The 22,497-nt window shown below is 40.3% G+C and overlaps 1 protein-coding gene across 6 annotated transcripts in view; it reads left to right on the top strand.

Annotated features, from left to right (window-relative positions):
- The window catches only part of exoc6 (exocyst complex component 6), a 69,949-nt gene that overhangs the window by 7,202 nt on the left and 40,250 nt on the right, over nt 1-22,497 (top strand). For all 6 annotated transcript variants that reach the window (XM_051417140.1, XM_051417139.1, XM_051417138.1 and 3 more), the window contains exons 2-5: nt 15,394-15,565; nt 17,968-18,015; nt 18,197-18,287; nt 20,740-20,785. In XM_051417140.1, coding sequence (XP_051273100.1) covers nt 15,394-15,565; nt 17,968-18,015; nt 18,197-18,287; nt 20,740-20,785 — 357 coding nt within the window. The remainder of the gene's footprint in view (nt 1-15,393; nt 15,566-17,967; nt 18,016-18,196; nt 18,288-20,739; nt 20,786-22,497) is intronic.

Here is a 22,497-nt window from a genome sequence, read left to right as displayed (position 1 = left end):
GCAAAGTTTGTTTGAAAGCTGTTGAAAGCAACCAAAGGTAGCAGTACGACCAATTTATTCCAGAACCTCAAGCAGAGGCATCAACATAATCAAAGTTCTCAAAGACAACCTCCAATGCTTTGGACATAGACTGCACAACGCTATAGGTAAGAGTCTAATGGCCAATGATGCATTCAAGTGATGTGTTAAAAATGGTGGACACGAAAATATAATAAATTCCCAATGACGTAATGAGTGATTACATTATCAGTAAAAAAGTTATAACAGTATCAGTCAGGACATGTTTTGCATTTACCATTTACCATATATTACATTATTGGTTAAGTTATTACGTTATTGGGTTTTATTACATTTTCAATCAAATTTAAAAAATATTAAATTCTTAATAAATTAATAATTATTACATTATCAGGAAATTGTTACATTATTGGGTGCTACAACCCTCTTAATGCATGATGTTCACATGCATAACGCGTGATTAATGCATTTTAATCAACTTAATACATTTACACAAAATGTACATGCATGATTCATCATAATGGTACACATTCCCTGTGTGTGTGTGTGTGTGTGTGTGTGTGTGTGTGTGTGTGTGTGTGTGTGTGTGTGTGTGTAAAATGTTGAAATGTGTAAAAAGACACATTGTTGTGACACATTGACCAATATGTGTGTGAATGTAGGTCATGCCACAGTAAAAATTGTCTTGTTTGTTTTTTTCTTTATTTATTTATTATACAGAGTTCGGTGTGAATGACCCACGAATCGAACGTGCAATTGGGGTCTGTAAAAAGGCGGCTGCTGCGTTTTCCTATAGCTGGAAAAAAAGAAGAGAGATGGGTGAAGTACAGGCTGAGCTTGGTCTACCCCCTCATCAGCTAATAACGGAGTCACCTACCAGATGGGGTTCACGACAGAAAATGATAGAGAGATTTCTGGAACAGGAGAAGGCCATAGCCCGTGTCCTGGGCTGTCAAACCACTCCAAGACTTTACTGACGCCCTGTCCGGGGAGGCTTATGTTAGCGTTTCCTACATTAAACCGGTGCTAGTTCGGTCTAGACCTGCTCTATTTGAAAAGTGTCCTGAGATAACTTCTGTTATGAATTGGCGCTATACAAATGAATTAAATTGAATTGAATTGAATTGCTCCATTTGTTTAAAACCAGTCTCCTACAGCCAGAGGAGGAAGAGACCGAGCTCTTATTTAAAAAAAACATTCTGCGTTACCTTGAGAACAAATACAGCAACCCTGTGACGGATGAACTCTTAGACATGTCCTCACTGATGGACCCCAGGTTCCTAACAACCTACATTGACCCAGGAAAGGTGGTAAAAAAAAAAAGAGCTGTCACTGAGCTGTTGTCTCTGCCTGCTGAAGAAAGTACACCACAGCAGCCTGGTCCAGCTGTGCAGGTGCGCCAAGAAGCCTAGCCCAATAAGAAAATGACTTTAGCTTCCTTCTTTGAGAAGAATGTGCCAGTGCCATCTCCCCACCAGTCAGAGGCAGGGAAAATAGAGACTGAGCTGGCAACCTACCTGCTGACCCCTGCGGCAGACCCAGACACTGATCCACTTCAGTGGTGGAAGTGCCACGAACCAAACTTCCCAAGGCTCAGTAATCTGGCCAAGAAATACCTTTCTATCCATGCTACAAGTGCCCCGTCAGAGAGGGTTTTTAGTGTGGGGGGTTACATGCAACAGGGCATGCCTCAAGCCAGAGGTAGTAGACAAGCTTGTATTCCTTGCCAAAAATTTGTAAAAGAAAAACTAAAGACAGAATGGCAAGCACCTCAGGTCCTGTACATCTTCTAAGATTTGATGTTGACTATGCGATGCATGCAGATGTTTGAAGGATTTTGTTTACATATTCAGGGATTCAAATTAGGGATACAAAACAATCTTCGTATACAAGAGGCACTTTCTATTTATATGCACAACATGTGAACTTTAATGAAGGTTTTGTTTGCACTATATAAATACCAATGGGGAAAATGATCTATTTTTGGAATGGCATGCAATCTGACATGTTAAATGTTAATGTTTTCAAAAAGTGTTTTATAAGAAGGGGACTTTTTTTTTTTTTTTTTCAAGACGAAGCACTTTTATTTTTTATTTTACGTTAGTTTGAAGGTGCACTGTATCAGTGAACATTTTCTTAGTTATGTTTTCAAAACTGGGAGATTAGGTCCCTGGAAGGGGGGACCTTGTTTGAAGTCAGTAGAAAGCTTGCTGAAAAGTTAAATTTTTGCTGTTGTTTACAATGGCAGGGCCTGCCATCTTGTTTACAAGCTTGTTTCAAGACTTGCGTTTTGTTGCACTTTAGCCCTCAGGGGAAATTTTGTTCAAATCCCAGAAGGGAAAATCAAAACAAAATAAAAGCAAAACTTGTTTTGAATAATTTCTTTGTCATTTGTAGTGTGTTTGTACGAAGGGAAAAAAAAATTGATTAAAATCGTAAATCGGGTTTGGTGTGGAAAAATCTGAGATTTTTTTTTTTTAGCCATATTGCCCAGCCCTAGTTTGGCCCATGATCTCCGGCTGATAACACCTGCTTCAGTGATATTTCAGGCTGACTGTGGAGCTTGACCAGTGTGATTGCCAGGTTAGTCACCGCTTCGTGAGGTAGTGTTGCAGTGTTTTCTGCTATAGTCTAATTTCCTCTGCCATGGTTATATTAAACTATTTAAAAAAACATATATTTTTACCTTCTCTCTGACATTGTGTTTTGCTCCGCAAAGCCTCTCTCACTCACAGTACATCTACATCTACAATCGATTGACCCCCAAATTCCCCCACTTTCTGTTTTCGCAGTGCGTCTCTGAAGCGTCACAGAAGTATCTCTCTGCTCTGCTCCGCTCCATGTAGAATACTTTTGGAATTTTTGGGGTGGCTCTCATAATTTTATTAATATAAATGGGTGAAACACTGGCCGAATAAGTTCTATATGGCTTTATAAAACAGTGAATGATTAGATTGCGGAGTTGACCGTGGGCAGACTGGTTGAAGACGTTGCCCTTTAAATCCAAACTTATATGCATTTTTAGTAGAGCCCGACCGCTAAAGGATTTTTAAGGCCGATACCGTCACAAATATTTGGTGATTTAAAAATCCGATGTTCCGATATATCGGCCGATATATATTTAAGTTGTATTAATGATAAGAAGAAGAAATACTTTATTGATCCCCGAGGGGGAAATTGTTCTTTTTACACATGTGCATTACAATTTAAAGATCAGTGGATGTAGATCTACAAAGCCACAGAACATTAAGTATGTACCTGGAACTGAACAATAATATCAGGGTAACTTTCTCTTACAGTTAATAATAATTAAAACAACTTGTCAAGATCTAGAAATTATTTTAAATTTACATACATTTTCACATCTGTGCATCTGTGAAAATGCATACTTAGACACAGTAAGTATGCATTTTCACAGAGCAAAAGTGTCTGAAGCAGCATTTTACATGAAGTAGGTTTAATCACTGTTAGTTTAGTAAGTTTATTCTCCTTTTTGACAAAGTCATTTGGACTAATGAATGTTATAAGAGGAATAAAGCAGCGTATTGTGTGTGTGGTAGAACGAGAGAGAGAGCGTAAGCGCGCAGGTGGTGGTGAACAGCAGCAGAGCAGAGAAGTAAGTAGCAGTAAATGTACAGTGTGAGTAGGGATGGGGCCGATCCGATCGTATCGGAATTTCCCGATCCAACCTGCGCAGATTTCCGATATCCATGAGCCATGTCTGCGTTAACGTTGTCTGCTGAAATGACTCCACAGGTGATTCCTGCCGGCCAGTCTGCTAGCTGGCTGCAAACTGTGGAATGGATTTCCTGAACGGAGGCGCGGCTCAATGAGACAGAGAGAGTTATGAGACACGCCCCGCTCAGGAAATCCATTCCGCAGTTTGCAGCCAGCTAGCAGGATAGCATTGAGCAGCATTGTGGCTAGCCAACATGTCCGCTGTGTGGAAATACTTTACACTGGAAACACCGCAGAGCAAGACAGCAAAATGCAATGTTTGCAAAGCCGTAATTCAGAGACGCGGAAGCGCCCTCGCGTCGTACAACACTACGAACGCAATCAAACATTTAAAAAAAAAGCACCACACGAAACTGTCAGGAATCTCTTCTGGAGTCATTCCAAAAACAAGTTAAACTCCAGGCAGACAATGGGAAAGCTAAAGGGATTAGAGTGTGTGTGTGTGTGTGTGTGTGTGTGTGTGTGTGCGCGCATGCTAGATGTTTACAGTTATTGCACTTTTCTTATATTTCAGATAATTGACATTTTAAAACCTTGATTTATTGATACTACAAGAGCCAGTGTACTTGATTTGTGCTGTTCAGATGCACACTGTTTTATTGATAGTGTGTGTGTAAGATGTTTACACTTATTGCACTTTTATTATATTTCAAGACTCAAATATTTGACATTTGGGGAATTTAATAAATATTGACATGACAATACATTTGAAACCCTTACAGTTGCATATTTGTTTTCAGAATGGGATTTTTCCTGTTAAAAGGATTTCCTGTTTTTCTGACTTCCTTTTCTGACCTTATACTTACCTCAAGTTGCCTTTTGGGACATACATGCATACATACGTACATATCATACTTGCCTGTTGAGGAATTTATTCATATTATCTCATATAAAATCAACAATAATGATAATAATAATATTAAAGCAAACAGAGCTCTGGTATTGGAATAGTATCGGTATCGGCCAATATCCAAATTCAGGTATCGGGATCGGATCGGAAGTGAAAAAATGTGGATCGGTGCATCCCTAAGTGTGAGTTACAGTTGTCGGTGAATAAAGTTTAATAAAGCATTGTGCTATGTTCAATACTCCGTCTTCTTCCGGCCCGCAGGCGTCAATCAACCATGACTACTGTCACAACTAAAATACTAGCTAAATCCATTTCACTCTCGGCTTGCACATAACATCAGCAAAACTGGACATGGTAGTCATGAATTTGTCATGCTTATTGAGTTTAGAGAACTGATGGGGATGTTCTTTTAATTGTTATTCAAGCAATGTATGTCTCGTGACAGTTGCCAACTTACCATGAACACACTTCACCGGTAACTCGTTCGCTCTGCCCGACTCTGGCTGGATCAGCTGGTTGTAGGGTTTGTGGCTACACGAGTGTTGCCAACAGAGACGTTGTAGAGTGCCCTCGGGTGGACAAACTATGCAACGCCAACACGCATAACATGGTTGAAGGGTGTTTCATCCGTTTTTATTTAATTTTTTAAAATATTCATTTATCGGCCATTTTAAATGCCGATACCGATAGTTTGGAAAATGCCTAATATCGGCCGATAATATCGGTCCGCCGATAAATCAGTCAAGCTCTAATTTTTAGTTGAGGAAATATATTTATATTCAAATTTTCAGAATAGCACAAAAAGTATTTTGTTCTATAAAGGTATGTTTGTAAAGATTTTGATGTACTTTGCTAGAAAACATAAATGAACATTTGACGAGTGACAACTGTTGTTTGTTGCGGTTGTGTTTGGTTAGCTCAGAGTTACTATCATAAATATTAAATTATCCATCTAGTCTGTCGGGGTAACTGCATTAATGAATATATCCAGCTGTTGAGAAGCCAACCGCACAGGATGGCAAGCCACTGCCACAGCTGCATGTGATGTCATGTTCAGTATTTGTTTTACACAATTTGTTTTTGTCTACTGTATGTCAAAATATGCAAATTTTTGTAGTTCCAATTATTTTGTCTTAATTCTCAGCAGATTGTACAATCATTTTGAAAATTAGTTTTCTTCCATTGACCGGTTACGTCAGATAACGTTACTGATGATGAGAGAAGATGCGTCTGGCAATGCAACAGGTGCTATATCAACTTACTGGAAAGCAGATATTTTAGGGTGGTGGAGGATACTGTTTTAGTTATCAGTTTGTGATCCTACGGATGCATTCCGTTGAGTTAGACTTTGCATTGGGGCTGTGGTTCAGAGGCAGAGCAGGTCGTTCCTCAATCGGAAGGTTGTGGGTTCGATCCCCGGCTCCTGGTGCCACATGTCGAAGTATCCTTGTGCAAGATACTGAACCCCAAATTGCTCCCAATGCCGTGAATCGGTGTGTGAGTGTGTATGAATGTTAGTTTCTGTTTGATGGACTTTGCCATCACTGAGTGAATGTGTGTGAAAGGGTGAATGTGGCACGTAGTGTAAAAGCGCTTTGAGTGGTCGGAAGACTAATTCAATTCAATTCAATTCAATTTTATTTGTATAGCGCCAATTCATAACAGAAGTTATCTCAGGACACTTTTCAAATAGAGCAGGTCTAGACCGAACTCTTTAACATTAATTACAGAGACCCAACAGTACCACCATGAGCAAGCACTTGGCGACAAGGGCAAGGAAAAACTGCCTGTTAAAAGGCAGAAACCTAGGACAGATCCTCCGGCTCTAGGTGGGTGGTCGTCTGTCTCGACCAGTTGGGGTGAGAGAGAGAGAGAGAGAGAGAGAGAGCGACAGACAGACAGACAGGTGCACAGCAACAACAGTATTGGCAATGGCAGTCAAGCAGGACCATGGCAGGAGGCTCCATCAGGATCCATGAGAACCTGCGAGACGAGAAAGCACAAGAACTCCGGGGAAGAAGTGGAGTTAGTAACATGCATTAAAGGGACATGAATGAGTGCAGAAAGAGAGAGGAAGAGAGTAGCTCAGTGCACCATTGGAAATCCCCCGATAGTCTAGGCCTATAGCAGCATAACTAAGGGATGGTTCAGGACTCACCTGATCCAGCCCTAACTATAAGCTTTATCAAAGAGGAATGTCTTAAGCCTACTCTTGAATGTGGTGAGGGTGTCTGCCTCCCGAACCACAACTGGAAGCTGGTTCCACAGGAGAGGAGCTTGGTAACTGAAGGCTCTGGCTCCTGTTCTACTTTTTAGAGACTATAGGAACCACAAGTAGCCCAGCATTCAGAGAACGTAGTGTTCTAGTGGGGTAATAGGGTACTATGAGCTCTTTAAGATGTGAAGGGGCCTGACCATGAAGAGCTTTATAGGTGAGGAGGAGGATTTTAAATTCAATTCTACATTTTATAGGGAGCCAATGCAGAGTAGCTAGTACAGGAGAGATGTGATCTCTTTTTCTAGTTCCTGTCAGTACTCATGCTGCAGCGTTCTGAATTAATTGGAGCGTTTTAATGGACTTATTGGGGCAACCTGATAATAAAGAGTTGCAGTAATCCAGCCTTGAAGTAACAAATGCATGGATTAGTTTTTCTGCATCTGTCTGTGATAGTATGTGTCTAATTTTTCTAATATTACGTAAATGAAAGAAGGCAGTCCTAGAGGTCTGCTTTATGTGGGAGTTAAATGACAAATCCTGATCAAAGATAACTCCAAGATTCCTGGTGCTAGAGGCCAAGTTAATGCCATCTACAGTGACTATATCTTTAGACAATGAGTCTCTAAGGTTTTTGGGGCCAAGAACAAGAATTTCGTTTTTTTCTGAGTTTAACATCAGAAAATTGCAGGTCATCCAGGATTTTATGTCCTTAAGACATGTTTGTAATTTAGATAATTGATTAATTTCATTGGGTTTGATTGATAGATATAACTGCGTATCATCTGCATAACAGTGAAAGTTAATGGAGTGATTCCTAATAATGTTGCCTAAAGGGAGCATATATAAAGTAAATAGTATTGGTCCAAGTACAGAACCTTGTGGAACTCCATGACTAACTTTAGTATTTATGGAGGATTCATCGTTAACATGTACAAACTGAGAACGATCTGATAAGTATGACTTAAACCAGGTTAGGGCAGTTCCTTTAATGCCAATTTGATGCTCAAGTCTCTGTAAAAGAATATCATGGTCAATGGTGTCAAATGCAGCACTAAGATCTAATAATACAAGTACAGAGACAAGTCCATTGTCAGAAGCAGTCAGAAGGTCATTATTAACTTTAACCAGAGCTGTCTCTGTGCTATGATGAGCTCTAAATCCTGACTGAAAATCCTCAAATAAACTATTGTTATGTAGAAAGTCACACAACTCTTTGGCGACTACTTTCTCCAGAATCTTAGAGAGGAACGGGAGGTTAGAAATCGGTCTATAGTTGGCTAAAACCCCTGGGTCAAGAGTGGGCTTTTTAAGAAGGGGTTTAATTACAGTTACTTTAAAGGACTGTGGTACATATCCTGATAATAAAGAAAGATTAATCATATCCAGTAAAGAAGTGCCAATTAAGGGAACAACTTCTTTAAGCAGCCTAGTTGGGATCGGGTCTAACAGACAGGTTGATGGCTTCGATGAAGAAATGATTGAAGTTAACTGATGAAGATCGATAGCAGAAAAACAGTCTAAATATACATCTAAGTTTACATTGACAGAAGTCCCTGAACTTGGAGAGCCACTGATAACTGTTGATGGCAGTTGGTGATTAATTTTTTCTCTAATAGTAATAATTTTATTATAGAAGAAGCTCATGAAGTCATTGCTACTTAAGTTTATGGGGATATGTGGCTCGATAGAGCTGTGACTCTCTGTCAGCCTGGCTACAGTGCTGAAGAGGAACCTAGGGTTGTTCTTATTTTCTTCTATTAGTGCTGAGTAATAGGCTCCTCTGGCATTACGGAGGGCCTTTCTATAAATCTTAAGATCATCTTGCCAATTTTAGCGATATTCTGATAATTTGGAAGAGCGCCATTTCCTTTCAGATTTCCTAGCTATTTGCTTTAACTGGGGGTTTGGTGGTTATACCAAGGTGCTAGTCTCCTATGTTTTAATAATTTCCTTTTTATAGGAGCGATAGAGTCTAATGTTGATCGTAGTGAGCCTGTAGCACTATCGACAAGATTATCAATTTCAGAGGGACTAAAGTTGTTATAGGACTCTGTTAAATTCAGACATGGCATTGAATTAAACACTGAAGGAATCTCCTCCTTAAATTTAGCTACAGCACTGTCAGATAGACATCTGCTGTAGGAAGTTTTGCCTAATGGCTTATAATCTAATAGTATGAATTCAAAAGTTATTAAATAATGGTCAGATAGGAAAGGATTATGTGGGAAGACTATTAAATGTTCAATATCAATGCCATAGGATAAAACAAGGTCAAGAGTGTGATTAAAACAATGAGTTGGTTTATTTACACTCTGACAGAAGCCAATTGAGTCTATTAATGATATAAATGCATTACTAAGGCTGTCATTGTCAACATCCACATGAATATTAAAATCACCTACAATAATTACTTTATCTGATTTAAGGACTAAGCTTGATAGAAACTCTGAGAATTCAGATATAAAATCAGAGTACGGTCCAGGAGCGCGGTACACTATAACAAATAGAACTGGCTGCAGTGTTTTCCAGTTTGGGTGAGAAAGACTAAGAACAAGGCTTTCAAATGAATTATAATTTAGTTTAGGTTTAGGGTCCATTAAAACGCTCGAATCATATATAGCTGCTACTCCACCTCCTCGGCCTGTGCCTCGAGGAATGTGAGTATTAATATGACTGGGGGGTGGATTCATTTAGGCTAACATACTCCTCGTGGGACAACCAGGTCTCAGTAAGACAAAGTAAATCAATATCATAATCTGATATTAATTCATTCACTAAAACAGCTTTAGAGGACAGAGACCTGATATTTAACAGCCCACATTTCATTCTCTTATTTTGTGCTACTGAGGAGTTGGTTTTAATTTTTATTAGATTTTTATGTTGAACTCCTCTTGTTTTTATTTCTTTAAATAGTTTAGGTGGTCGGGGGACAGACACAGTCTCTATGAGGTTTTGGGTGGGTGACTGTTCTAAAGAAAGCGCAGAGAAGTGTGTAAGACAGCAGCTCTGCTTCCTGGTCCCAACTCTGGACTGTCAGGTTTTAGAAATAAACTTCGCCATATTTCTAGATAAGAGAGCCGCTCCATCCAAAGTGGGATGGATGCCGTCTCTCCTAATCAGACCAGGTTTTCCCCAAAAAGGCTTCCAGTTATCAATGAAGCCCACATCGTTTGCTGGACACCACCTCGACAGCCAGCGGTGGAATGACGACATGCGGCTATACATGTCATCACTGGTCACATTGGGCAGGGGTCCAGAGAAAACTACGGTGTCCGACATTGTCTTAGCATAGTTACACACCGACTCCACATTAATCTTAGTGACCTCCGATTGGCGTAAACGGGTGTCGTTACCGCCGACGTGGATAACAATCTTACTGTATTTACGTTTATCTTTAGCCAGCAGTTTTAAATTTGATTCAATGTCGCCCGCTCTGGCCCCAGGGATGCATTTGACTATGGCCGCTGGCTTCGCTAACTTCACGTTTCTGACTATGGAGCTGCCAATAACCAGAGTTGGTTCCTCAGCGGGTGTATCGCTGAGTGGGGAAAATGTATTAGAAACGTGAAGCGGTTGGTGGTGACCTGTGGGCTTCGCCGTTCTAGTCTTCCTTCGCTCAGTCACCCAGCCTCCCTGTCTTCCCGGCTGCTCGGGAACTACCGGGGGATCTACAGAGCTAACAGAAGCTACCTTCGGTCGGACCGCACCGGCTACTGGGGGCTGGCTAACTATAGCGGCTAAAGATATCTCCGTGGTGCGGTGCCGACTAGAAAGGCGCTATACAAGTACAGGTCCATTTACCATTAAAGCAGTTGCGTAATTAGTTCATTTGTCCATTCACCCTTTCCCAGTTTTTTATTCATTATTCTGAAAATGGAATATGTTTTCTTTTATGTTTATTTGCAACGTTCAGCAATTACAAATATTGTCTGGATCAAATAATTAACAGTGGACTGAATTCTGTGTGGGTGTTGTGCAAACTGTATGTAAATAAGCAAACCAGGAGCTCCCTGCACCTGTTTTTTTGTATATTTCCATGAAGGTTTATCAGCAGCAAGTTCCAGATAAAATATTTTTAGACAAGTGCTTATTATGTTTAATGCTTCACAAGTGACTCATCTACCATATTATTTATAAGCTGTTAGATAAAGATCGGGGCAGATAGGCAGACAGATAAAGACTAACAGAAATCGCTGGATTTGGCTCAAGTTTCATTTGTAATGTTATCCACCCTTCTCTTTTGTTGCCTGTCTGTGGGTTGTTTTTAACACTTGGCAGCATGGAAAACTGAAGCTTTAGGCATGTTTGTTTTGATTAAAAGACAAAGACTTTTTGTTTTATTCAATGCCACTTTCACCTTCACTTTCACAGTCATTGGAAAAAGTGTTGGAATCTGCTGGAATCCATAAGAAATGACCTGTAAGAAACTGTGAAAATAAGTTCCTTGCAGAGTGTGGCATAAAATACAGCTTTGCACAACTCATTCCAATTCCCTACCACCATGTGAACTTAGGAAGACAAAAAGGTTGATTTACTCACATTGAAATATTTTCATGCTGCTGTGTGTCCTTAATAACCAGCCTATGGGTATGGGTATATTGCCTTGAATAATATCACAATATTGCAAGGTATTTTTATGCTAACTATTTTGGTGATATGGTCTACAAAACTCCAATATAATTATTATTGCAATAATATAGCAAGACTGGGTTCAACATGTCTCAACAGCTTATTTAAAAATATCCATCAAGTTTGGTGATCTTATCTTATTGCCAAATAAATCAGTCAGTTGCGCCAGGCTCATTCACAGGCTTGGAACTGGTGGCGCCCCCTATTGAGTGATTTCAAAAGGGTTCACATTTGAATTGATACCCAACGGTACCTTTTTTCAGTACTTTACTCTCTGTGTAATAACAAAAATGTAATTTCAGTTCTTAAAAATAAGTCCAAACTTGTCTCACTACCGCTTGTATGCTGTAATATTTCACTGTAAATAGTATGTAAATCACATACTATTTGTTTCATACTAAGGTTTTAGTCAGTAGAAATAATAGTAGTCTCATAATAATACATAATAATAATCGTGGTCAATGATGAAACCTATCCGGGGTATCTGGGGGTCTTCTTGATGATTTTGCATAGACATAATAACCTAATAATAAATAATAATAATAATAATAAAGGGCGGCTGTGGCTCAGAGGCAGAGCGGGTTGTTCCTTAATCGGAAGGTTGTGGGTTCAACCCCCAGCTCCTGGTGCCACATGTCGAAGTATCCTTGAGCAAGATACTGAATCCCAAATAGCTCCCGATGCCGTGCATCGGTGTGTGAGTGTGTCTGAAAGTTAGTTTCTGTTCGATGGACTTTGCCATCACTGAGTGAATGTGTGTGAAAGGGTGAATGTGGCACGTAGTGTAAAAGCGCTTTGAGAGGTCGGAAGACTAGAAAGGCGCTATACAAGTACAGGTCCATTTACCATTTAATAACAATCTCTTATTGGTAATCTTGAGAACGTTTCAGAGCGAAAGTCTAAGCCTTCTCTTTTCATGCTGTTATCAGTTATACATTTGTTTCTCACTGCATGGGAAAGTGGACGTCATTTTTCTAGATAGATTATTCAGTACTTTGGAAATTATGACAACCGCCTGCCTTGTCCCCAGCTCCCCCAGCTCCTCCTCAGGGGTGTGTTGCTGAAAATCGTTACCAGCACCTATGACCGCAGTTCTCTCATTATCATAAAGGTGGATAACAGATGGGATTATCAAGTGGTTGGATTTTTCCACAGTTTGACAGTTTTGAGGTCCCGTGGGAGTAATTATGGAGATGTTCAGGCACGCGCAACGGAAATTAAATCACACAGTAGCACCTGTACGATACAGCTTTTAAGGGTATGTGAGTGAGACAGAGCCACTTGTTTGTGCCTAATCCTTGGCAGCTGTCTTGCTGGATTTAGAAACTTTTTAGACCCTCTTTTATAACGAAAAAGAAACTAGTGACTTATTCAGAGCATCAGGGAAAAGGCCAGAAATATATTATACTGGAATTCATTCCCATTCATGCTGCACATCTCTTCTCATGGCCTTACACAACAATATGAAGTTGCCAGCTGGGTGGCACCGGGTGTAGAATTTGGATCACAAAAGCCCAAATTTGCTGCCCATTTTTCCTGCTTCTAACACATCAACTTTGAGGACAAAATGTTCACTTGCTACCTAATACATCCCACCCACTGACAGGAGCCATGATAACCAGATAATCAGTGTTATTCACTTCACCTGTCAGTGCTCATTATGTTAGGGCTGATATGTATGTAAGGTAGTATGTGAAAAGTTCATATCATACTGAAAATTAAAAGCTATACAATGAGCTATAGAGCTGCTGGATGCAGATAAAAGCTGCTGTTATCTTAAGTTTAGTATCTCAAGATAGTGTTCTTCTAATGATGATGGGTTGATTATCGATTGCATGAACTACAAAAAATAGAGCAGGCAAAACCTTGAGGCCTAAGGTATAACAATCAGTTGATAACACTCTGGCATAGGGTTTCAATATAATCTCAACCTTTATCTCCCCTTATCATCGGACCATATCAGCATGCTGGCTTTGCCCAGCTAGATGCATTTCTGCTTTGTGTATATCACCTACGGTGTTGTTGACCATTGATTACAACCTTACTACCAGCAGTGGGCAACTGGTAACTACACCTTCAATATCTAGAGGACACAGAGCGAGGTGGAAAAATACACGAAAGCTAGGAGGATAGTTCACATGCCAGAGTCCCATAGTTCCATAATGCGACAACAGAAAATATCTTACAAACACACATGAATTTAAAATGTATGAAGAAAGTGCAAGTCATGAAAGACTGCAAGCTAGGGTTGGTTGGGGATCAACTTGAAGTCTGTCATGTCTTTTGGCCAAGCCATGGCAATAATTTATGACTATATGATTGGTTGTGTTTGTTCAGGCCCAGTGGATTCTTGCAAATACCATTAGGAGCACCAGGACGAACCAGAGGAACCAGATGTTTTCACAGAGAAAAAGTCCACAGAGGTCTAGACTGATATATGTCTGCAATCTGCTGGTTACTGGCTCTACCTTTACCAAATTAAAATTGTTACATTGTTACATGACAGAACGATGTATTCGTTGTGACTGGAATCATTAGATTGGAGAGAACAACCAGGTTTTAGGTAATCCATAAATTATTGTCAGACATGTTCAGAATTCACAAAATAACTAATTGATATATTAATTTATCATCTATTTATGAACCTGCGATTTCACTACAGTGTCACTAGATGGAGCAATTACTCCAGCTGAAATAAATGGTCAATGTTGGTAGTGTAGGTGGTAGGCTCAGAGATTTTGTCAGTCTGGGATCTTCATTCATCATTACTATAGCAGAAGCACAATACCTTTAAAGTAGTGTTTTTGTTTTGTATTCTTGCAGTTAAATTAGTTGTATGGCTTTAGAATGCGCAAGAATGAATATTATTTCCTTTCCAATCTGGTGTTCCTGTTGTATGATCAAGTGTTTTGGCTTGTCCGTTCTGGGCTACTGAAGAAACATGGCGGTATGAAATGACATTTACATCTGTAAATATAAACAGCTCATTGTAAGGTAACGAGAACACAACCATTCACATTTTCAGGTGATTATACACTGATCAAAACATACCTATAAATATAATATTCCATTTCTGACAATAGATCCTACAATTAAGTTTAAACAATGGACCTTTTAAGACCATATTGTTTTTAAACCATTGAACAACTGAATGAACAGTAATACAGTTTGTGGATATGTGTGGGAAAAAAATGTGGTTAAATGGACCTGTACTTGTATAGCGCCTTTCTAGTCTTCCGACCACTTAAAGCGCTTTTACACTGCATGCTACATTCACCCTTTCACACACATAACTAACACATTCATACACATTCACCGAGCAATTCGGGGTTCAGTGTCTTGCTCAAGGATACTTCGACATGTGGTGGGAGGAGCCGGGGATTGAACCTGGGATTAGTGGACAACTACCTCTGAGACACAGCCGCTTGGTCATAGGCCAAGGTCCATGCTAATGGTGTCTGTTTACACTATTTGTAGTTTGTAGTTATCTCTGAAGCTCTCTTCTTCTCTCTCTATTGGATGACGAGTGGTGATTCATAGCAGGGTTCTTTACAATGATGTGCAAACAACTGTGCATACTCCCCACTAGCACTTCAATCCCTGGCTCCTCTCACTGCATGTACAAAAAGTTATTTTTTGGAAAAGTTACCTACTGCAACTTTAAATGTTACTGTAACCAATAGAAATGATGGTCAAAGCAGGTTGAATGTTAATTTTGAACATCTGAATCTCAAAATTGAAATTAACAAATATTCAGGTCCACATCTTCCCCAGGTTGCTAAGTGGAGCTGTGGTGAGAACCTCCATCTGACTGCAGATGGGACCTATGCAAAGTGACAAATGCGCAAATCATTTTCATTCTATTAGTTGTTCTGACAGTTCTTCATTTTGCCATCTCTTCCGTCCTGCCATACCCCCCTCACTTGTTTGTCTCCCTCAGGTCTATTTACGATGACCAGCCCAATGCCCACAAGCGTTTCATGGAAAAGCTGGATGCCAGGATAAGGAACCATGACCGTGAGATTGAGAAGATGTGCAATTTCCACCACCAGGGCTTCGTGGACGCCATTACAGAGCTCCTCAAAGTCCGTGCTGATGCAGAGAAACTGATGGTAAGAGAGATTACTGTAAATAGGACCACAGGCCAAAGAATGGTAAATGGTAAATGGACTGTACTTATAAAGCGCCTTTCTAGTCTTTCAACCACTCAATGCGCTGAACACTACATGCCACACTCAGTTTGGTGATGTCACAAAGTAGCGTGGGATCATGGGAATTGTTCACCACCATTGCTGTCATTGCAGTCAGCTTGTCTGGTTTGGATTCTTTCAGTGTTCATGGTTCAGGAGGTTTCTAGCGGGGGCCCAATTATCCACAGAGGTCTCCTCCTCTCCAAAACAAATGGACTGATTAAAACCACTAAAAACACTGAATAAAGCAGTTCCACCTTAAAAATTACTGCTTCTCCCGCGCTGTTGTGCAGACAAAGGATGTCCCGGAGGGGCTTCGAGCTTCAGCTCAGCTTGTTTCTCTGATAACTTAGGATCCAGAGGTCCGATGACTAAAATCCTTCATCTGGTTAAAATGTAGAGTTAAAAAGCACCAAGATCTAATGTATGGTAAAAAATGTGGCGTCAAACTGGATAAAAAGTCAATGTATGACAGCTTCTGGCAGACAACCACAACGCTGACGCAGGCACAGAGGGGATATGATGCCATTGACAAGCCGGTGAAACGCAGCGTTACCTGAGTTTGAACATTGTTGGAAACATTTGGGAAAATATAAGTACACTACTGAACTACATATAGAGCATAGGTCTAGTGTTTATAGACATTTTAATGCAGGAATGTTACATATTATAGCTTTATATCCAGTTCCCTTTTGAGTTAGCACTTGTAGATAGGGCTACCAACCAACTTTTCTCTATAATTGGACATGGTAGATAATGAGTACAGACACTGTCCCATAATAGAAAGGTCGCGGACCAGTGTAGCATTAGATAACAGTCTTGGTTAAGTTTCTAGAAATGCCACTTGTCTCTTTGCTCTCAAGCACTCTTGCTGTGCTGCTGCACTCTAGCTGAATGATAAAAGAAGCAGTGATTATGTAGTCGGTCCCCCTTGTTTGGAAGTTTCACTGTTGAAAGGATTGTCATCAAAAAGCCGACTGGTCAATTGGGTCATGGCTCTCAGCCGTGTGACAAGAGCCGAGAGTTCAAAAATCCCCATCCAGAATCGAGAAGTTTGTCACTGAATCTGTGAGAAAGAGCCTGTCACAAGCCATTAAACCCCATGAAAGGCCCAGTGCACCGATGATGGGTTCAGGTCCCCGCTGCCTGGTTAATCTGAATTTGCCTGCCTTTGTCCTTGCCCCTTCATGGACAATGAGCTGATTACAAGGCTTAGCAGCTGCACTGAGGGAGGTAGAGGGGGAAAAGAGAGGGCATAAAGAGGGGGTGCAGACAGATAGCGGAGGGATGGATAGACATGTGACAGCATGTTTGGCTGAACCAATACCAAGGTATTCTTACATTCATGTAGTGTAAAAGCGCTTTGAGTAGTTGGAAGACTAGAAAGGCGCTATACAAGTACAGGTCCATTTACCATTTGCCATTCTAAAAAAAAGTGTTGAAGAAATACAAGTATGATTTTATATTGAAAATGTTTATATTTTTTTAATTATTATGTTCTTACTGTTCTACTTGTGTGTTACCTCAGGGAGTCGGGCAAAGTAAGATTTTCATTGTGCGTACTAGCCTTGTGTTTATACTGTACATATGATAATAAACCTCTTGAATGAAGTGTTATGGAATGAAACCTATATTGTCACAGAAACGCTTAACATGCTAGTGAGCCCCACCTTAATCACATGAGAGTAATTATAGATGTCAACTTTCAAGATGTTGATGAAGTTCAGACCTGCTTGCCTTTTGTTTGTTTTCAACATGATAATGCTGGTTTTATTACATCTTTCTCTTTTTTCAACAAATGTCATGAGAAAATCCAACAATGTGTTAGTCTACCTATTCCCTCTCCTGTATGTAGCTCTCAGTCCCAAGCCCATTGGCTCCTACTGAAGATGTAAATCTTCAAAAGCAGTTAACAAATACATCCTTTCATTTTTAAAAAGACATAGTAATCCTAAAACAGCCGATCACTTTAATTTTTAGCAAACATTATTCAACCAGGAAGAAGTAGTGCAGTATTTTCAGCAGGGGATTAATCCGCATCTTATGAGTGAGCATCAGGACGTTGTATGTAGGACTAAGTAGTACACACGAAGTACAGTGTGTATGTTTATTGTAATAAAAGACATGTCACTCAGTGCAACAGTGTGGATCATTGATGTGTTTTTAATAGCATTTGGACAGCCATGGAGTTCTGTGGCACAGAGTAAGAAGACATATGGGATTTGTTAACAAACAAAAATTTGTAGAAACCATGAGTAGAGGAAAGAATGAAAGGAGAAACACTGTGGCTGTACAGTTAAACTGACGTCTGTTTGTTTTGAAAGGGTCAAGTGACAGACACTAATCGAAGACTACAAGAAGCTGGGAGGGAGGTAAGACCATGAATGTGTGTGTGCATGAAAGTGCAGGAGAAAAAAACTGTCTTCTTATTGTGCTGTCAGGACATATGCATGCTTGTTAGCAGAGACAGTTCTGCATTAGACGTGACCGTTGTTTAACCCAGTGATGGCCTCTCTTTCATTGTCTCTGTTCATTGTTTGTTTCTTCCCTCAGGTGACAGCTCAGACAGAGGAGGTGATCCGCTGTCGGATCCAGCAGAGGAACATGGCCACCACTGTGGAGAAGCTCCAGCTCTGTATACCAGGTACCACTCAGGGCCATAACTTTCATATAATGTGAATGATTTTTAAACAAGAATAAGGTGTAGAGAAATGCTTGTCTTTATTTGAAGCACAATTATATATAAAAAGAAAAATAAAGTGTTTAAAGTACTTCACTGAGCTGAAATTGAACATTTCAAACTAAAACACTAAGCAAAATAAAACATTTCCAAATAAAAGAGGACCTGATTACTACTACCTGCCGCTGAAATGCAGCTGGGAGAGGGGCCACTTTCTCTACACACTTGTCACGGCATATCGTGTGTTTTTAGACATGTTATGTTTTTTTAAAGTTTTGATACGAAACAGTGTTGACGCGCTCACGAATCTCTCCTGACAGTACACGCAGTGCATTGCGTTACGTCCTTTGTTGTACCTCAGCCAGGGAAATCGTTTCAGCTAGTCCAGTCTGAAGGAATATATTTTGGCCTTTTTAATTTGGGTCTCGGAGCCGGGCTCTATCCCAGACTCTGTTATCTCCTCCTCTGGTTCCAAGTCTGATGCCGTCGCCGAAGGACCGGGGCTTGGCATCTCACCAGGGACCGAGGGCTCCGTGTCTTGACGGGATCGACTCTCAGTAGTGGGGATGGATGGGATTATAGATTTAGGGCTGGTTGTAGGCGCGTTTTTGTCGCGTTTATTTTATTTTTCCGTTTCAGTTAGTCAGCTATTCTGGCGCTCAGGTCACGCGCAATTTTTAAACACAACTTCGCGCGGTGAACACGACCACAGCCAATCAGAGGCAAAGACCCACCCGAGCTCTGCCTCTTATTGGTTTAGAACACGATATGATCCTACCATGATTGTGTGAGTTCGGTCACAGGAGAACACAGAGAGATGCGGTTGCAAAATAAATTTATGTTTTCACCCGGGCAACGTCGGGTGCACCAGTGCGACCTAGAAAAATTGTTAGTTGATTTTGGAACAATGTGTTGGTGCTGCGCTGTTTTCCTTTTTTGGCCTGCGAAAAGCACTGAACTAGTTCAAGATAAGCCACCTGCCCTTAATCGGCTAATCCTAATTGTGTTGGTGGAAAAGAGGTATAAGTGGCCTCATGGTGCCACTCAGGTCCATATACGTGAACTTGTTCCTTGAATATGACGAATTCAAAACCTTACCAGAAATCGTGGGTATGTTGAGCAACAAGTGGCAGCCATGATAAGAGCTTATGTAATTCTTTAAATATTAAAGAAATATAATAACTTTCTTTAAAAAAAACAAGAATTACTTCCTTTCTTCTGTAGTTTAGGTATGGCAATGCTATTATTTACAAAAGGGAAGGAGATACTGCTACAACTCCTTGTTGCAGCAACAGAAGACTTGATTGAAGGTTGATTATCCATTCAAGTTAAATAGAGACATTTTGGTAATAATCATGTTTTTGGGTAAACATTACATAGAATACACTGTTTATTCTCTCATAGACAGGTCACTGGAGAAGGAGGTCAGCAACTTCAATTGAATCTACTAGTAACCTGAAATATTTTTAGTTTGGCCTTGTCTTCTAAAAATGACATCAGAGTTGGACTGAACTTAACTCAACTTTTGGCTGATAAAAATTGTAGTCCAGTATATACTCTGGCTCAGAGGTAGAGCAGGTCAGCCACTAATCAGCAGTAGCGGAACTAGACTTTTATACAAAGGGTGGCCAGAGGGTGGTCAAGGCTTTATCAGGGGGGCCATATACTAGGCCTAATAAAGGAAAATACTGGGATACTTTAACCTGGTACCTAACAAGCCTTCTTGACTGTTGAGTTAAACTCAGGAAAAAGAGCTTCATGACAAACGGAAAATGGCTGGAGGAAATGGACCTAAGTTTCACTTTCAGTTTCTGGCGCAGCAATTAAACCAGCGCACCGTCATTCATTCATAAAATTAAAATATGATGTATTCGCTGAAAGCGTGTCTTCTCCATCCATGCCAGTGATTTGAAAGACGTTTATTCTGCCTTCTCTTTTTGCGTTTAAAAATTGTGCTGTTTTTGACGTGACGTGCAGTGCCCTGTCAATTAACTGGGGTGGCACCCGAGGTGTCCAATCAGGTTCCAGAGGTTGCCAGTGCTACCCTGGCCACCCCTCTAGCTCCGCCCCTGCTAATCAGAAGGTTGTTGATTTGATCCCCGGCTCCTCCCTGCCACACGTCGAAGTATTCTTGAGCAAGATACTGAACCCACAATTGCTCCTGATGCTGTGTCATCGGTGTGTGAATGTGCATGAATGAGTTAATTTGTTTTCAGTGGGCTTTGCCATCACTGTGTGAATGTGTGTGAAAAGGTGAATGTGGAATGTGGCTAAGACTAGAAAGGCACTATACAAGTACAGGACCATTTACCATTTACCATGTTTGTATGCACACTAAATTTGTTCTTCAGGAGCAAAAGTGAGTGAAATTATTGAACCAACAAACTCCTCTTTTCCATCTTCTCTTCCCTTGCAGTGCTAGAAATGTACAGCAAACTAAAGGAGCAGCTGGAATCCAAAAGGTATCCATCACACAAAGCATTCCATCACAATGTGACTGTTGTAAAACTGTGATTCACAGATTCTTAAAGAGTAACTTTTCCTACCCTGTGAACCTTGTCAACGAATATTCTAAATTTGAGCATGTCAATTGAGTTGCAACACAAAACAAAACGGACATTGAATTGTGAAAATCTGAGACCGCAGTGGAAAAATACACTTTGGTGAGAACAGCCAAGAAAGCAAGGTAACACAGAGAGTCCCATCAACACTGACCAGCTACCTGTAATAAAGCTAAGATACATCATGAACCCTGCATCATTTAACAAGGAGTTAAATGTGTAAATACTAGCAAATTATATGAGCATTTGTGTTACTGTGCTGTCCTGTATTGTCAAAAAAAATCCTGGAAAATGTTTTGGAAAGGTCCTGGAAAATGATTTCTTTAAGGGTGGGAACCCTGATAGTTATGTTATGTCTGTCATTGTATTGGTTTATGGACATAATTCACAGGACCTTCAAATAGGTCAAACCTATGTGTTTAATGAGGATTTTATTTATTGTTATCTTTATCTTATCCTTTCTCTTCCCATGTCATGCCTTAGAAATATATTCAGAAAATGTAACAATATTATCAAAAGGTTTTCAGTTAAGGCTGCATCCTTATGTCCTAATCAAGTCTATTATCAGTGATGCTGGATGTGATCAAAGGCTAAACTTTGAACCATGGCAGGCTGTGAAAGACTGCTTTGCAACCTGGTATTAAATCACATTTAGGTAAATGGAAGTGTTACTGAAATAGTGGACAAAACTATACATGTTTCTGTTGTCCATTCTAAACAAGTGTTTCGCACTCAAACACCCTATCAGACCAATCTGCAAACTGTTGAGCTCATCCACTGCTCTCGGGGTTTGATTGAACGTCATTTTTACCCCGTGAACTTCTTGTTTATCCATATTAATGTGGCTGTATAAAGAGGGAAGGGGAGTTCACTTTGGACAGGAAAATAATGACCCTTTCTTGTTCATTACTGTGTACTAAAAAGGAAGAGGCTATTCATTGGCAGGACAATTGACCCTCAGTGTGCCCTTGTTCACAGCAAGGGCATACTGCAGCTCTGTCATGACCCACAGCCAATCCAAGGCAATTAGACCGTGCTGGCCACCTTGTAGGATTTTTGTGTGTGTGGAGTGTACTTGAAGCACTAATGACATAGCCTATACACTCACTATAAATTGGAATGAGTTTGTTTGGCGCAAATGCATCTTATTATCTATAATGTATGTGCTGATGCCCAGGTCACATTCTGTTCACTGTCCTTCGTCCTGGTGCTGTGCACTCAGACAAACCTTTTCACTGTACAGTTTATGAGGCTGTCTTCTGTTCATGTGTATGCAACACATTTTACACTCACTGACCGACCAATTAGATCCCTTCACAGCCTGCCTATCAGCCTAATGATGGGAGCTCAGCACACTGACCCAAGGCTGAACCCTTGTGATGCATGCACACTACGAAAGACCACAATATCTTTATAACACAGGTGGCCAAATACTGTGTATTAGCCATACATGCAGCTATTTAATTCCTGTTTGGCCTTGAAATGTGAGTAATTGGTCCATCAGTAGGCAATCTAAACCAACCATACTTTAATATAGGTTACAATTTTAAATGTGGGGCATCAGTAGCTGTGTAGGGACTTGGCTTGGGAACTGAAGGGTCGCCGGTTCAAAT

This window comes from Dicentrarchus labrax, unplaced genomic scaffold (assembly GCF_905237075.1).
Source record: "Dicentrarchus labrax unplaced genomic scaffold, dlabrax2021, whole genome shotgun sequence".
Lineage (NCBI taxonomy): Eukaryota > Metazoa > Chordata > Actinopteri > Moronidae > Dicentrarchus > Dicentrarchus labrax.
The sequence above is the reverse complement of the archived record's forward strand: the minus strand, read 5'-3'. Positions and strand labels throughout refer to the sequence as shown.